Raw genomic sequence first — 17594 nt, forward strand, 5'->3', positions numbered from 1 at the left:
TTTGGTGGGTGTCCAAAATATTGTTAAAGATAGAAAAATTCCACGGGTTGTAGAGCATCAGCTCTTCAGAGGCTTCTTAAAACCTTCTTTGAACAGGCAGTATTTTATACAGCACTTTTTATACATTATATATTTTATACAGCGCTTGCTCTCCTCAAGCTTGTTTTCCTTCAAGATGGCAGAGTCAGCCTGCAGCTATATCCAAATCCAGAGAGGAGCAAGAGTGAAAGCCCAGGGATTCCCTAGGCTCAGTCACATAACAACAAACCATGGTTCGGTGCTAACATCTGAATGGAGCCACCATGAGATTGATGTTCCAAGCTTTGGTCCATTAGAAAAGGGCAACAAGTCCATTAGAGGTCCATTAGTAAAGAGCAACAAATGGTTGAAATGAAGAGAGTTTTTAGGTTTAAGTCTAGCTCCAGCGATCTAGATTCTAGTCCATTTGCACGCTACATAAATCCTCATTTTTCAGAGTAAATCACTGTCTTCCTCCCCCCCTCCCCCTCCCCAGCTGGTTATGGAGTATTGCGGAGCTGGGTCCGTAACTGATTTGGTCAAGAAGACAAAAGGGAATTGTCTGAAGGAAGACTGGATTGCATACATATGCAGAGAAGTTCTCAGGGTGAGTAGCCTTAATGAAGTTTCGAAGCAAGCTTATATTGTGCATGTTGTGTCACTTTTGAAATAGCACAGATAATGTTTTAAGCATCTAAAGAGGATGTCCTTTCTATAAGCTCTGGTGTGCTGGTTTGAGGAGCTTGTGAAGGGGGCTGTGCCTCAGTTGTAGAGCCTGTCAGGGGAGAGGTGGCATAAAAATGCAATAAAGTAAGTGTGTTTGGCATTCAGTTGGTCCCAAGTATGCCTGCAGTTCTCAGCTACCAGGCATTGAGAAAGAGCTTTTCCTGCCTGAGAACACAAGAGCTGCTGCCTATCCCAGCAGGCAATGCTGTGTGAGATGATCCAGTGATGTCACTTGGTACGGGACCTTCAGCTTCACCTTCAGGAATCCATCTGCACATCAGCTATTCTGTTGTGAGTCCTCTGTTGACCTACCATGGAATGTGCATTGTCATAGTCCTTAAGGACCAATTTTGAGCACTTCTAGTCACTGGCCGAGATTATTGGGCATCACAATCACGCTGTATGGTCAGTCAGTACACACTCATACTCCTTTCAGCTGTACATTGCAAGCAAAGGACAGCAGTGGTGGGTATGCCATTTTCAGGCATCTGCAGTTGCTGGTTATCTCACTGAGGAACCTACCAGTAAATGTCTAAGGAACATGGGATTCATTGGGTCACAGTTTGACAGCTACTAATCTAGTACTTTCTGCATTCCAAGGGAAGTTGATATCACCTTGCAGAGAACATATAACACATACTTCTTGGTACAGCAAAACACACTGTAGGCACAACCTTTACTCTTTGACTGTACAACTACACACTGGTTCAGCCTTGGATGAAAGGCTGTGCTAGCCAAAAGGAAGACAATTGGGAATGCTCCCATGGGCTTTTTATTCTTCCCCCCATGTTGTCTCTTTCAAGCATTTCTCCCCCTCACCCTTTTTCAGTTTCAGTATGATCAGCTTGCACTGGCTAACTGTAATTAACACCAAACCCTGATTTACAACTATGGACAAAAGCTGGTTTGCAAACTGTGGGTTGGTGCTAACTATGGTTAGTGGAAAAGAAACCTAATGGTGCACACATAAGACACACCATTGGTTGCTCCAGAACTGAGGGAATGGAAGAGAGGGGAAGGTAGAGCAGCTAACAAGAATGAGGATTTCTCTGGAATCTTAGCTGAGCTTATGAATGGCTTAGAGGTTTCTAGTGTTTTCACTGATACGCGGATCTCCTCGGGTGCCTTTTTTGGGTACAATATTCTCCTCAGACCCTTTGGTCTCTCTTATCACTGTCATATTTTTCTGTCTTCTTGTCACCCGTATTTTTGTCCTGTCCACATTTAGCTGATCTGGAACATCTTCAACTTCCCCTTTTAGAGATGAGTCAGTCTGCACTCTGTGCCCTCCAGCTTCTGTTGGCTTTCCCCCTGAAGTCAGTTTCAAATCTGCCCTGCAATCTTTTTGAAGTTAAGCCTTGGCAGTCTGCTTCTGTCATAATTCAAGAGGAGGCCACCTCTTCTGTACATGTTTCGAAATGCTCTACAAAGCTAAACCCTTCCTCTTAGTGTCCCTTCTTATCCACATGAGGAGATCCTGCAACTTTCCCTGTCCAGTTAATTGCAATCCAGCAGGCAATATCTGGAAATGCTTCCTTTGAACCTCACAATCTAAATATGGCTTTCAAGACCACATTTCTGGGTTTTCCCCAACAATAGTGATAGCAAAACATACCCCTATATCGGATTCTTTCTGGGCACTATCAGCTCTCTACCTAGGGACTAACTACACATTACGAAATCCTTGGGTTGTGTCTAGGTCTACCATGGCGACTTCCAGTCAGATGTATGAATCTGTACACAAGGAAGCCAGTAGTGTCGTATAGTCCTATTTCAGGACAAGACAACATCGTGGGGGAGGGGAAATGCCTAAAGATTCTCTCCCTGTGTGCCCTGGTGCCGATCTGAGTTAAGCTCCTGCAGGCTTAGGAATTGAGTTCTGAGCACAGAATTTGCAATGCACCTCTAATGAAGAATCCTTGTCACAAATGTGTACATGTCCCAAAGACTGTTTAGCTTGTAGCAGGGTTATAAACAGCACAGCAACTCCATTCTTTAGACCAGGCAGTCCAGTCTCTGTGTAACCCACCTTCTCTTTACACACTCTTGTCTCTGTGTTCCGTATTTCCAAGTCGCTCACCGCTAAAGAGTCTCCCACCACTGAAGATGTATCCTCCGTGTAAAACATACCAACACATCCCTGGAGAAACAGCTCCCCTCTGATTGCCAAAAAAGCAGAACAAAAAGCCAGAGTGGTATTACAGTGGTTAGAGCAGTGGTTCTGAAAACTTTTTCAAGTGGAACACACTTGCAAATTAACTCCATTGCTACTTCCCTCCCAACATAAAAAGCAAAAATCTCATATCTGTTAAGTTTGTCTTTATTTTTCAATATTTATGAATCTATAATCTGTGCAACAGTCTATATTTCATTGCTGTTTAATACGTAATTTGCGGAGGCAAATCTAAATTTGCCATTAAGCCTCACAGAGTCGCCTCTCCCACTTCCGCCCTGTTCCATCCCCTTCTCCCTTGTGACCCACGTGTGAGAAAGCAGAACCCACTTTTGGGCCCAGACCCAACTTTTGAGAACGTCTGGGCTAGATGGCTGACCTAGAATGATAGAAAGCTAGGTTCAGATTCCCACTGTCTCTTGAACTGGGTGACCTGGGGCCAGTTATTTTGTCTCAGCCTAACCTACCTCGCAGGGTTATTGTATGGAGAGAAGGAGAAAGGGAGAATTAGATACGCTTTCCTGAGCTCCTTGGGGAAAGGGCGGAATAAAGGTGTAATAAATAAATTCAGAACAAGGCAAGAAGGCTTTAGATGGGTGCTTTTTTCCCTCTTCCAGGGCTTAGCACACTTACATATTCATCATGTTATCCACCGGGATATTAAAGGACAGAACGTGCTTCTAACAGAAAATGCTGAAGTGAAACTCGGTAGGTTCTTCTTTTCTTTTTTGATGGAGGCTGCGGTGTGCCATGGATGGTGTCTGAGTTGATATAATGCACAAGAAACGGCCAGAGATGGAGATGAAGATACTCGAGAACAATACCATTTTAAAAAGGCTTTTTCTTTTCTTTTTCCGCCATTGTAATGCCCTGTTAAGAGCAGACAGTAAAGCTTTCTCCTCAAGTAGAGAGAACGGCCGATAGAACAATGAAGGAGCTGAAGAGCTGGTTTATGGATTTTGTTACATTTTGAGAAAGTTTGGTTTATCAGACCCAATCATGAGTCTGGTTCTCATATCCGTGTGTATCATTTGCTTTTATATATGGCCCCCATCAGAGGTCACATCCACCTGAAATGGAGCTGTAGCACATATAACAATGGTTACGTATGTTCATCCCCCGTTAAAATGGCTTCCCGAGACTCACATTTCCCACATTTAGATTTGAAGAGCCAGTGTGGTGTAGTAGTTAGAGCATTGGTCTAGAATGAACAACACATCAAATTCTCACTCTGTCATGAAGCTCACTGGTCTCTTTGGGCTGTTACCCTAAGTAGGCAGTCTCCACTGCAGTTTGGGGGAATTAGATGGTGATAGAGAGCAAGAGGGGATAACTGGAAGAACATATGTATACCAAGATAGTCCTGGGTGAAAACTCTCACATGAGCAGGCAGTTGTATAATTGTAATATGGTTTTATTAAAGAATCAAAATAGTAAAACACAAATTATATTTTAAGCAATGAACATATGCACACAAAGAATACAAGAGCTAACTAAGAGAAAAGGGAAGAAGCTGGGTAGGATTTCAGGGATGAGCAGTGGTGGGATCCAAAAATTTTAGTAACAGGTTCCCTCGCCAGCCCCCCCACTCAGCAAAGGAGGCAGAGGCATACCTAGGCAAACCTGAGCCCCGGGCAAAATCTGAGTTGGATGCCCCCCCATGGGCCCCACCATGACCCCAAAAAAATGTTTTTGCACCAGGTCATTTCTAAATCATCATAACATTATAGAAAATGCCCCAACTCACAAATCTGAACACAGCAATGGTGAAACACACAGGTTCTTTGATAGAGACTGGTGAGATAAAAGGTACGAAAGGCTGAGAATCAATGAATTGCAGTACCTGAAAGGGATTAACCCAGTTCAGGGAGTTACATTATTAGTCGCAATTGCTATATGGAACCTTCACGTTCAAAGGCAGTATGCTTCTCAGGGAGGCAAGGGCGTGGAGATAGAAAAGCGGACCCAATTAGTAACCCCCTCTCGGCACACACAAATAATTAGTAACCCACTCTCAGGAACTGGTGAGAACCTGCTGGATTCCACTTCTGGGGATGAGTGATAGTTTCCTGTTCTGAAGGGACATCCAGTGAAAGCTGGGCTGTAGAGGAAAATGACCAGCATTTTCAGGAGCAAAAGGAAAAGCCCACACACAAATGGGGGTATATGCACAGATACAGACACATACGACGAATGGCCAAAGACTAATATATATACCCAGAAGTGTGTCCTGAGGCAATATGAGATAAACAGGCAGAAAACTGGAAACCAATAATTGATTGCTTTTCTGGGTTTCAAACAAAAAATGAGGAGAGGTTGATTCTACTCAGGCAATATAACTACCACTCCACACTGTTTCTTCTTGAAGGGTGCCTGCTATCCATTGATTAGGAAGCATTTGCATTAAAAATAACTCTAAAAACATCTGTTGTCCAGTTAACTGGGGGCACTTTTCTAATAAATCACAGGAATTTTAATCAGCACATCTAATTGATTAATTAACTAAACATTGCAACCCTAATTACCTTAAACTTCCCACTTTTCATTTGAATTACATCACATCTTCAATAGAGTGCTGTTAAGGACTGACTAAGCGTCCACTGAAGTCCCTGTGATTGTACAGGCCTGTATGAGGAGTCCCCCGCACTGTGCTATGATCTGCTTTTCAGTCACTTCCTGGGGTGCCCATGTGTTCCTCATTAGCTCTTTGCTCTTATTCTTGCTTGACTTTTGCAGTGGATTTTGGTGTGAGTGCTCAACTGGATAGGACCATCGGAAGGAGGAACACTTTCATTGGGACCCCCTACTGGATGGCTCCTGAAGTCATTGCTTGTGATGAAAATCCAGAATCAACGTATGATTACAGAGTAAGTCTTGTCAGCGGTGACTGGTCTTCCGACAACTCTTCTCACAAGCATTTGCCTCAAATAACTGAAACTCCCTCTGGCTTTTGCTCTTTTTTCTCGTGTCTGTAAACCAAATGTGTTTTGTTTTGTCAACACACTGCACAGCCTTCTACACCTGATCAGTGTTGCTTCCCTTTGTCTTATGAATCCAGTCAAGCCCAGCATTGGCATTATTGGTAGGTGCAGGCAGGATGTGTGAGCATGGAAATGGGGAGAGCTTGCAAGTGGTAGTCAGAAGGATGTACAGGTGGGAAGGGAGGCATGAGGGGGCAAGAGGGCAGAGGAGAGGAGGGGGCTCAGGACACTTTTAATTTATTTATAAGACTTTTATCCTGCTCTCCTTGTCCCAGCAGGCTCCGAGAGGCTTCCAATATCATTTCAATGAAAACATCCTACATTTGATAACGGCACCTTGCAATATCCAACATTGACTGCTCGGGGCCTGCCAAAACTTGCAACTGGTTCTGAATATAGTCCTTCTTGTTTCTCTTTCCCTACTGAATTTGTTTGCTTTTCTGAATCTGTCTCCCTTCTGTACCTAAAGATTCCACCATTAATCTTCTTGTCTTAACTGCTGTAATCTCCATTTCCTCTGTTTTCTCTTTCAATACCTGTTCCTCTTCAGACAGTTCTAACAGCCTCTGTGTGTCTTTGTAACCCCTGTATACACTTAGCTCTTACTTTTTTTAAAAAAAAAAAACCCCAGCTGGTAAAAAGAATACACAGGTGCAGTGCTAATGCACAGTTTTAGAAAACAAAGGATTGTGAAAGGCGGTTCTTCTCCGTGATGTTAACCTCTGAAGTTAAAAGTAAAATGGATGTCTTTGAACATATTCTAAATGAACTGTCATGTTCACCTGACTTCACATCTGTCTTCCCTACGGTTTTCTTACACACACCAAATACAGGCCCCTGACTTCCTATGTATGTCAGAAAATAGAGGGGGAGAGTTCCTAGTAGTGTCAGATAAAAAGTCCTTTTTTACTCAAGCTTCTAGCATGATTTTATTTCACTCCCTGTTTGTTTTGACTGAAATGTATGTCATCTCTTGGCCAGTTTTTACTCTTTTGTGTTGGTTTCATGACTGACTTTACTGCTTGCCAATCTTGTAAAGAGGATTATTCAGCTTTGTTTTCTATTCCACATTTTCTATTATTGGTTTTTCATTATTATAAAATGCCTTACAAGCTACTAACAGAGAGACTGCGATCTGGTTATTTAAAAAATAATAATTTGAATGGTATCTTTACAGCGTAGTTCGTTTTAGCCAATGGGTTTCTCATTTACTGGGCAACTTATTTACCCTTCCTTGTACATGCCTGCAAATAGGACTTTTGTAGAACTGGCCCCCAAACGCTTGGGGGGGGGGGGTTCCTAAAGGCTAAATCAGATGTTTTCGTGAAGCAGAGTGGAATATTTTTATGTGCTGCTAATGTGGTAAAGGAGAAATATGTTAATTGTGTCCCTGCAGGTTCAGTTTTAATACAGTGCATGAAACATCATATAAGCTTTTTTGCCTGAATAGTGGACCCAAAATGTTCAAGAAAATGTGGGGCGGGGGAAGGAGGTATTGTTCCACACATCTCAAAACTATCATTGACTTTTAATTAAGATATATTTTGAAGTGTTTGGAGGGGAAGTTCCTCTATAGATGAAACTTCTAGAAGTTTTTGAGAGAAACCGAGAGTTAGATGGAGTGAGACTTCTTTTCAAAAGACTTAAAGATGACTGTGATGGGAATGGGCATTTTGAAAAAATGAACCCATGAAGTAGATAGGTTGTTAGACGAACAGAAAACAGTGGAAGTACACAGTCACATTTTCTTCCCAAGGGATGTGCAGCTCAAAACAAAATATTTTTTTTTTGCTCTGGATAAGCAAACCTGACATGAAGTAACTCGAGCAAAGAACACAACTTGTAAAGTCAACAATAGCAATTTAAAAGGGCATAATCTAAAAGAAATCAACTTAGCAAACCAATGCCAAGCCCAGGAAGATACACACTCTCAAAGGAAGGAAGGTCCTGACTCCTCGGAGCTTACAAAGACTGGCTTCCGATACTCCCTGTTAACCCGGAATATATCTCAGGACCATTTACCAGTATCCTGGAAAATCCCAAATACCATTTGAGACCAGAATTTATCAAAAAAAAATACCAATAAGGTATTTTTTGGATATATATTCGGCTCACTCAAATATCCAAGCGCACATATCTAGTCTGTTGAAAAGCCAGTAAAATCACAATGAATCTGAAACTGGCTCATTCTCTTCAAAACTGAAGAAACAAAATCACTCATAGAATGCTAACATTTGTGAGCCCTAAACCCCAAATATTTGATTTCACCTCTGGGCATATGATCTGCTAAGCCGAGCACTGCCCGTGTAAATTTTGTGGCCTGCCAATTTACTTGTTCCTTCCCCACCAGGAGATTTTTTTTTTTTTTACCTTTGAGGTATACAAAGAAGAGTTTTGTGGAGGTTGCCCTTGACCTGATAAAGAGCAGGCATGCTATCACTTTCCATTTATTCCCTGACTCTTCTCTTCTAGAGTGACTTGTGGTCTCTGGGAATAACAGCTTTAGAGATGGCTGAAGGAGCGCCCCGTAAGTTACTTGTGTCCCGTTGTTTCTTGTGCCCTCGTTGAAATTTAAAAATTGATAGAATTGGCATGCTGTGTTTGTTCCCTCAGTTGCCTCTTCTACAGTCAGCCAAATAAAATAATAGCTGTATTTTGTTTGCAGCTAAGGGCAATTCATTTTGTTTTCATCATGCTGCATTGATGCCTACAGCAAGGAACGCTTGGCTGCTAAATATGAATGAATGCAACCAGTACCATTGGAACTTGATTGCTGTTCTACCTGCCCCCAACCATGGCAAGGTTTTCATTTTCTGTGACAATGGACACAGAGTGTGGCTCTGATCCAAAAGAACTCCAGCAACCAGTGTTTTTGAGGGGGGCGGGGAACCACACGTAAGAGTTAGCACTACTTTGATCTTGCTGGAGGATCCAAGCCTCAGGATGAGCAAGGTAAAACCCATGTTGGTTGGTTCGCTGATGCGCTGGTTCACACATCCATTAAGAACTACTGTATGGGGGGGATGGCTTGCATATGGGCTTTTGCTGATTTGACACCAGAAAAAAAAACTTTTGTAACCAACATGGCGTTTTTCAACAGGAGTTGGATCACATGTTCAGCTGCCAGTCGTGAAAAATTAAACCAAGTGTTAAGGGGGGGGGGCGCACAGGAATATGTGCACCAAACCTGAGGCGCATGCTTTGACCCAGTGATGCTCAAACAGGGAGTCCATGAGACCACCAGCCCTTGACTTCTCACCGGCTCTCGCTGTCTCCTGAGAGTGTGGGAAACCCCACTGGGCTTGCGTGGCTTGCTACACTGTCTTTAAATACCCCTGGGGAAACGGAAGGACATTAATTGCTTCGCTCCTGGGTGGGTGGTGTGTAGGAAGGGGTAAAAGATGCCACCCCCAAAACCTGACTCCTGAGGCCCTTGCCTTGATGCCCCTTATTGAAGAGCTGATCATGCTTGAACAATCGATGTGTTTTGTTTTCATCTTGCAGCTTTGTGTGACATGCATCCCATGAGGGCTCTTTTTCTCATTCCACGGAACCCGCCTCCCAAGCTGAAATCCAGGAAATGGTAAAGGGCCTTTTTTTTCCCTCCACAAAAAAAATATGAAAATAAACAGTAACATGCTGGCTTAGAAGACAGGTCTGGTGATTGTTTCTGTTCAGAGGACTTCCAGACTGCCGGAGGTTTCTTTGTAGTACAAATTCTGTGATCATCTCAAATCCTTCAGTCTAACTTTTTATCTGTACTGCCACTTGGGCCATTGATGTAAACAGCCTCTTCAGTGCACTCAGCCTTGTTTAGACTGGGTTTACTTTTTGAGCAGCGCAGAGGTTGTTTGAAACTTGGCCATTCTCTTTAATGGCAAATGCAATATACATCAAGGGACTTGGCGCCGGTATCTGGAACTCTAGTTCAGGCAAGGTTCTGTTGGATGTATTCTTGGTCTTCCAGGATACAATAGCTGAATTAGTATTAAATGCCCAAGTGCAGTTGTTCATCTGGTTTTGAGAGAAAATGCTTATCTACGTCTTTTCAATCCATGCATCATGATCCACCCCTCTGTTCATGCGTCCACCCTGTTTACTGGAAAACAACTCCCATGTTGCTTACTTTTGTTAGGCATCTTGTTTACTTGGCAGTCCCTTCCATAACAGAACAGAAAGCCCATCACATAAGCAGATCATAAATTGACAGGGATATCTCAAGCCAAGGTCTCATGTCATCAGGAACTGTGAATTCTAGTTGCCATATTCCTGCAGTGCTTTGTTGTGTCCTGATCTGGGTGGCCAAGGCTAGCTTGATCTCATCAGATCTCAGGAGTTAAGCAAGGTCAGCCCTGGCTAGTACTTGGATGGGAGACCCCCCCCAAAAAAATGTGGGGTCCCTATGCAGAGGAAGGCAGCAAACCGTCTCTTGCCTTGAAAACCCTACTGCGTTGCCATACGTTGGCTGTGATTTGACAGCACTGTTGTTGGCTGGAGGATGGTATTTCAACTGATGGGTCAGGTGACATGACAGAAAGACCAGAAGCTGGTCCTGTTAAGCTTCTTCTTTTCTTTTCTTTTTAGCTCCTCAGGGCCTAATTGCATGGCTAAACAAAAGAGTGGGGGGACTGAACCCTAAAACAACAGGATTCAGTACCCAATTCACATTTAGTATATTCAATGTTGAAAATTATATAAATAATTAAAAGCTTGTGTGTGTATTGCCAGCTAAAAACAACAACACAAATAGGACCCCTAATAGCCTGCACTACAGTCATATTCATACACAATTATAAAACAAATAGACAAGCAAATCCAGTTTCCAAGCCTGACCAAATGTTTTGGCCAGATGACCTTCCTTAGGGGTCAGCAACTGCACAAGTCTCAAAAAGATTGCTTTTTAGGATCTTTATGACTGTGGTAGATGGTTTTGCAGGACTAACGATAAATAATACCAGGACATCCTCATATAGTTTAGGTTTCAACCAAAAGATGGTCCATTGACCTGTACATGCTCCAGACATTTTACTGGCATCTCTATGACTATGATATGCTATATTTTTCTACAGCAAGTTTAAATACATCATCTTTTCTCTTATGAAAAAGATATACATTGCATTAATGTAGCTTGTTGTTGTTTTTTAGGTCAAAGAAATTTCTTAACTTTGTTGACAGTTGTCTGGTTAAGAATTACATGCATCGCCCAGCCACAGAAACCTTGCTCAAACATTCATTTATCAGAGACATGCAGAATGAGCGGCAAGTGCGCATCTTGCTAAAGGACCACCTGGATAGGACAAGGAAAAAAAGGGGGGAGAAAGGTGAGGATGAAATTTTCTCCTCCTTCGTCTTTCTAGCAACATTTTGTATGAACACAAAGGCTGATTTACGCACTAAGCTGTGGTCTGTGTACACTCAACAAAAAGCCACTCCCATCATATTTTCTGGTGTAACTTGAAGCATCTTGCATGTACACCTTAGAAACATATGAAGTGGTCTTGAAACTTTAGGTTGACTTGAAAATCTGCCTTTACAAATGTTGACTGGCAGGATGAGACCAGAGTTTTAAACTAACCCAGCAAATTCCTGCAACGTTTTGAGCTCTCCCAAATGAAATTTTCAGGGTTCCCCCCTGCTTTTAATGAAGTAAAATGCTGGATCTCCATTAGCTATTGCAAAGGGCAAATCTGGACCAAAAAAATACTGAACTCATGTTGCAGTAGACAGCCTAAGACCACCTACTTTGGGGACACTTGACTTGATAAGTTCCTGCTAGAAAGAGCGCTCCATGGGAACCACTGTAAGGAAATGTGGGATATAAATATGACTGGAAATGAGAGATTCTGCAATTCCAAATGTAGCAAAAGCTTAGTAGTCTCAGAAATGAATTTGATCTCATGTGTGCGCATGTGCTCACAATTCAATGAGTCAACCCCAGTTTCCTAACAAACATTTTTCCAGCTTTTGAAACATAAGCATGACCTCAGTGAACGGGTGTAGATGTGCACATGATGGAATTGTACAAAACTGCATGCACAGACAGATTTCTTATCAGATTGTTTTCTTTTTTAGATGAAACTGAATATGAATACAGTGGGAGTGAGGAAGAAGGTGATGAGCTGAATGAAGAGGAAGGAGAACCAAGGTTAAATATTGTTTCAGAAAATAAACTCAAAACAGTCATGCAAGACAGAAATCTTCCCAAACCTCGATCAACACAACTAAGGAGCTGCTTCCAATCTCCCACTGGAATGGATGGCATGACTTGGGCAAATAACACTTTCTCCTTGAAAGACCAAGCAGTTCTAGCATGGGAGGAACAGATAAGCTCTATTCCACAGAAGCAGATCTCTGATTCATGTAATTCAGTTTTGTCTGCTGCGGCTGGCATCAGACCAGCCTTTGCCAGCATCTGATACCTGAGAAGTTCCAGGCCCTGAATCTAGGACCTTCCACATGTAAAACTGAGTCAAGTCTTTACAGAAGTTAGTGGTACATTGGGAGATCTGGTCACACACAAACAATTCCCTTGTATTTCTGATAATGTATGAATCATGTTAAAGTCATAGGATCACTCATCATAAACTTCCTATTGTCTTTAGACTATTTTTTTTCAGAAGTCAAACAAGGAATTTACAGATCTCTAGAAGCCTTATGTTGTTACCTCTTGGCTAATGCCCAGTAGCAGATTGGGACAGGGGCGAAGGGTCAGATGACCCAGGTGCCACTTTAAGGCATCATGTGAGAGGGGCCATTAGACCAGTCCTACCATTTTGTCAAAGAAACCCTTTAGTTAAGGTACTTTGAAAAAAATTAATTAGGGCCCCTTCCGCACATGCAAAATAATGCGTTTTCAAATCACTTTCACAATTGTTTGCAAGTGGATTTTGCCATTCCGCACAGCTTCAAAGAGCACTGAAAGCAGTTTGAAAGTGCATTATTCTGCATGTGCGGAATGAGCCTTGGAGAGTCACTCATAGCAGTGGCCAGCTTCCCCCCCCCTCCCCCCACTCACCCTCCAGCCTTTAGGAGAGGTGGTGAGTGAAGCAAGCCAGATAAGCAAGCAAGGCAAGTTTGGGCACTTGGTGATCTTGAACTTTTGCTTGGCCATTTTGCTTGGATCTTCTTTCCTTTTCCCCAGGGTGGGACAGAAGAAAGAAGCAGGGGAAAGGGAAAGAAGAACAGGCAAGCTGGGCAAAGAAGTGGTCACCTGGAAGTTTAATGCCAACAGAGCAGCTCACTGCCCTGGCTGGCAGCCAGCCCTCAGAGCCTCGTCCTCCCTGGCTGTTCTGTCACCTTTGCCTCTTCCCTGCCTCCTCCAAGGCCTCCTTGGCCAGGAACAGAGGCAGGAGAAATGCTCCAAAGTGGCTCAAAGCATGTGGGGAGCTCAGAGCCAAAGACTGGAGGCCATGATCTGCTTGCATGCAGATAGAATACAGCCCCAAACTTAAACTTGTTTCTTAGTAAAGGTAGTCAGGATCTGGCTGCAGACCCACTGCTGTAGTGATTTACTCCTGAGTAAACAGGCATCAGATGTCTCTGCACAGTTACCTTCTCTCTCCTTTTCTCCCTACCCTTTAAAAGAAAATGTTTTTATCCTCATTTCTCTGCAAAGTTAGCTGATCAGGGTGGCGGCTCTGCTCAAGCAAGGAAAAGCCCCATTTCAATATTTGCCCTGGGTGCCACTTACTTCAGGTATGCCCCTGCTCTAGACTTATCTCTTAGAAACTGATTTTTCCATCCTTCTTCCACAAGGTCACCCCTGTCAGGGCCTGCAGTTGATCCGTCCCTTTTGGGGAGCAGTCTGTTCAGCATGTCTTTGTACCAAGAGCAGTGAAGGAAATAATAATTTAAGGGCAAAAGGGAATAGGGTAATATGAGGCAAACGAAAGATAAGAGCAGTTAGGCCCTTCTTTGGATGAGAAGCTATACTTTTCTGGTGGCACAACATTGGAAAATCCTCCACTGGGGTTCAAGGCAACTTTTGGATCATCTGTCTAAGGCTGTTTTTTCCCTGAGCCAGAGAGGAACTCAGAATGTTTTTCCAACCCCTCTTTTATTTCTGTCCAGTGTTTGCTGTTGAATATACAGTGTGAACAGATGCTAAAATTTGTTTTGGGAAGGCAGCAGTGAAGTAAAGCCTCCAGTGAACAAGCAGATAATCAGCTTTAGCCGAGATTCAAGTGTTGTTAAAACAGAAGTGCTGTAAATACAGAGTGGAGAGGTGGGAGGCTTCTGAGGAGAATTTCCGGAATATTCCAAAGCTGTAGTGTAAAAGGCAAACCATTTTCCTGTGACAGTTTTATGCTCGCTGTGTAGTCTGAATAATGGGGTTAATCAGACAGATATTTCCTTTTCTTTAAGCTCCATAGTTAATCTCCCTGGGGAATCCACCCTCCGCCGTGAATTCCTGCGGCTTCAACAGGAGAACAAAATCCGCTCCAATCCTCAGCGGCAGCAGCAGATTCAGCAGCAGCAACTGAAAGATCAGGAAAAGTACAAAAAACAGCTCCTGGAAGAGAGGCAGAAACGAATCATGGAGCAAAAACTGCAGAGGAAAAAGTTGGAGGATGTAGGATTTGGCTTCAGATTTGTTTTACTATTTCAAGCAGAAAAAGAAACTATCTTTCAACAATGCAGTTTTCCAACAATGCTACCAATTAAATTACTGTTATTTATATTTTAATTTGTTTAGTACAATCAGTGACTGAACAGACTTAACTAGACAGAAAAGACAGGTTCCTGCCTCTAACGAACCTACAAGCTGAGTTACAGCTCTGTTCACATATACATCCTGTCTGTTTTGTGTATAGATCTGTTTGTAAGAAAGAGCTGATGTTTGCTTACTTTACAACTGAAACTGGGGTCCAGTACTTGAATTAATATAGTGTTTGTATCACACATTCAGCTGTACATGCATTGACTATAACATGATAATCATTCAGTGCTCATAAAAAGAACAATCAAGTATACACTCTGCATGGATTGTACATGTGCTCCCTGTAACTTGTGAATAGGGATGCGATCTATATTTTGACATGGGGAAAAAACAGTGTTAGGAAAGGGGAAAGAGAGAAAAGAAAAGAAACCACCAATATGGATGTATTATCAGAATGGATTTGTGCAATTGCAGTCATATGGAAGCATCCTTTTGGTTTGGAGTGAAAATTAACAGCCCAAACCAGAGCCCCCAGTGACTGCATGCAGTTTTTCCATACTACAAAAAATGTGTCCAGCTGCATATTAGAATAAACTCTGATTATAACAGTGGTTCTCAACCTTCCTAATGCTGCGATCCTTTAATACAGTTCCTCATGTTGTGGTGACCCCCAACCCTAACATTTATCCATTTTACAGATGGAGAACACTGATGCAGAGAGTCTTATGTGACCTCTGTGAAAGGGTTGTTCGACCCCCAAAGGAGTCGCGACCCACAGGTTGAGAACCACTGGATTATAACATTACACATGAACTTGCCTTGGTATGATATAAAGGTTAGAATAGGATCTGGGAGACACAGGTTTAAATCTTCATTCAGCCAAGAAGCTTGCTGTACAACCTTAGACCAGACATTCTCTCTGACCCTACCCTCCCTCACAGGGTTGTTTTGAGGACTAAACAAGGGAGCGAACCATGGATGCTGCCCTGAGTTCCTTGGAGGATGTATAGATAGCTAGGCCATTCATTCATCTATCTCAGTGCTGTCAACTGTGCTTTGCAGTAGCTGACCAGAGTTTCAGGCAGAGATGGGTCTTTCTCAGCCCCTCTTGCTTGAGAGTTTTTAATTAGGCATATTAGGGTTGTATGGCACCATACGTGTCTGGGCTGCTATATCTGTATATCCATTTTCATGGCAGTTTCTTCCTTACTACTTGCTGGTTTCATGTGGAATAAGATTAATAATGACTGGAGGAACCTCTGCTTTTGTAGATCAGTAGATACCCCGGGGTGTAGAACCCCACTGTTCCAGAACTTTGTAGGCACATATTTACTGGCCATGTAATATCATCACAGTTCTGTTTTATGAATGGTCTTTGAGTCAAGGTGAAATAAAAGCGATATAATTTCCTGTCATGTGTTCAGCACCAGAAGACGGAAGAGCTCCGGAAGCATCAGGGCCTTGAAAGACAATGTCCGGAGATCAAGCTTGTTCCAAGCAAAACTGAGAAGGATAAAGACTGCAGGAGAAGTACTGAGGATGATCAACGCAAAGTGGAGGGAGCAAAGAAATGGGAAAGTCAGCAGGTATAGATTTCATTTTCTTCAAACAGGAAATCACTCTGACTTCCACAGTCTGTATGCTTTTACTTGGATGGTGATCCTCTTGCTGTGTGGTAAAGGAACACATTATCTCCTTGTATATAACATACTATGAAAGGTGGGTACTCCATGCTTGGGGCAGAGAATACATAAACATCATTTCTTTGTATGTTAAGTTCTGTCAAGTTTTTTCTGACTGGTGGGAACCTTATGAACCAAAGACGTCCAGAGCTTCCTAGCATTGACAGCTTCTTCAAATCTTGCAATTGGAAGGCCATGACTTCTCTGGTTGACTCAATCCATCTGTTGCTGGGTTTTCCTCTTTTTCTTCTGCCTTCAACTTTTCCTATGACTCTTGTCTTCTCATAATATGACCAAAGTGCCATAGCCTGAGTTTGACCATTCTAGGGAGAGTTCAAGTTTGATTTAATGTAGGACCCATTTATTTGTCTATTTCGCAGAGTGAGGGGGAATTGTGCCCTGCCCCCTCCATGGCCTGGCCACACCTCTGCCACAGCGGCGCCCGGGGTGTTGTGCCCCCCTGTCCCATTGGTGCTACACCATTGGTCCATGATATCTATAAAACTCTCCTCCAATACATTTCAAATAAATCAACTTCCTTCCTGCCAGCTGTCTTCATGGTTTTGCTCTTATAGAAAAAGAGAAGGTTTGCTCAATTGGCTTTACTACAAACAGGCCTCCATGTAGAACATCTATTTTGCATGTTATATTATGTGTGTGGTGGAGGGAAGGGGGTACTTCATCACTCCATCCCCATGCAATGAAGAACACTGGCCCAAGATAAGGGTATTAGTTGAAAGTCTTTCTATGGTCACCCACATTTGTTTGTTTTACTCGTTCAAGCAACTGGTGGAAGGCTTTTTATGTATTGGTTTTTGAAAGTTCATTTTTTGTTCTTCTCCCTTTCTGAACTGCACATCACTGCTTCTGTGTGTACAACTGCATACCATGGGCAGAAGGGCTAAACTCTGCTTAAAGTACAAGGTGAATGAATGCAAGGGTGGCAGGAGAGAAGGATTGCTCCTCCTAGCACCAGTTGTGTTCATTCTTGTGAATAGCATCTCATGGTTATAAAAGATACCCACATAGGTTTCGCACAGTTGGATGCCTGGTCTTACATACAGAGCCTGCAACTTGTGTTTTGTCCACATCTAAACTCTGTTGTCAGATGATGCCAAACATGTGCACATAGCCAGCAGCCAAACCCTGCTGCCCGCTCTTGACTCTTGATGTCAGCTGTGAATTGGCAAAAGGCACATATGAAGACTAGCATCTCCCCTCCCCCAATCAAAGTCAAGACTGCATCGTAGCATCTTCTACTGGTGCCCATCAATGTTTGAAACTAGAACTTTGATGTGTCTCTTCTATGGATTATCTTTTATTATGTACAGACATTTGACTCTGTGGTTACATCA

At 42.7% G+C, this 17594-nt stretch overlaps 1 protein-coding gene across 1 annotated transcript in view; it reads left to right on the top strand.

The window, feature by feature from the left end:
- The window catches only part of NRK (Nik related kinase), a 139101-nt gene that overhangs the window by 71751 nt on the left and 49756 nt on the right, over positions 1-17594 (top strand). The window contains exons 5-13 of the mRNA XM_048514491.1: positions 515-625; positions 3535-3625; positions 5654-5784; positions 8371-8425; positions 9403-9481; positions 11044-11219; positions 11971-12043; positions 14263-14470; positions 15982-16143. Coding sequence (XP_048370448.1) covers positions 515-625; positions 3535-3625; positions 5654-5784; positions 8371-8425; positions 9403-9481; positions 11044-11219; positions 11971-12043; positions 14263-14470; positions 15982-16143 — 1086 coding nt within the window. The remainder of the gene's footprint in view (positions 1-514; positions 626-3534; positions 3626-5653; positions 5785-8370; positions 8426-9402; positions 9482-11043; positions 11220-11970; positions 12044-14262; positions 14471-15981; positions 16144-17594) is intronic.

Source organism: Sphaerodactylus townsendi, linkage group LG13 (genome assembly GCF_021028975.2).
Source record: "Sphaerodactylus townsendi isolate TG3544 linkage group LG13, MPM_Stown_v2.3, whole genome shotgun sequence".
Lineage (NCBI taxonomy): Eukaryota > Metazoa > Chordata > Lepidosauria > Squamata > Sphaerodactylidae > Sphaerodactylus > Sphaerodactylus townsendi.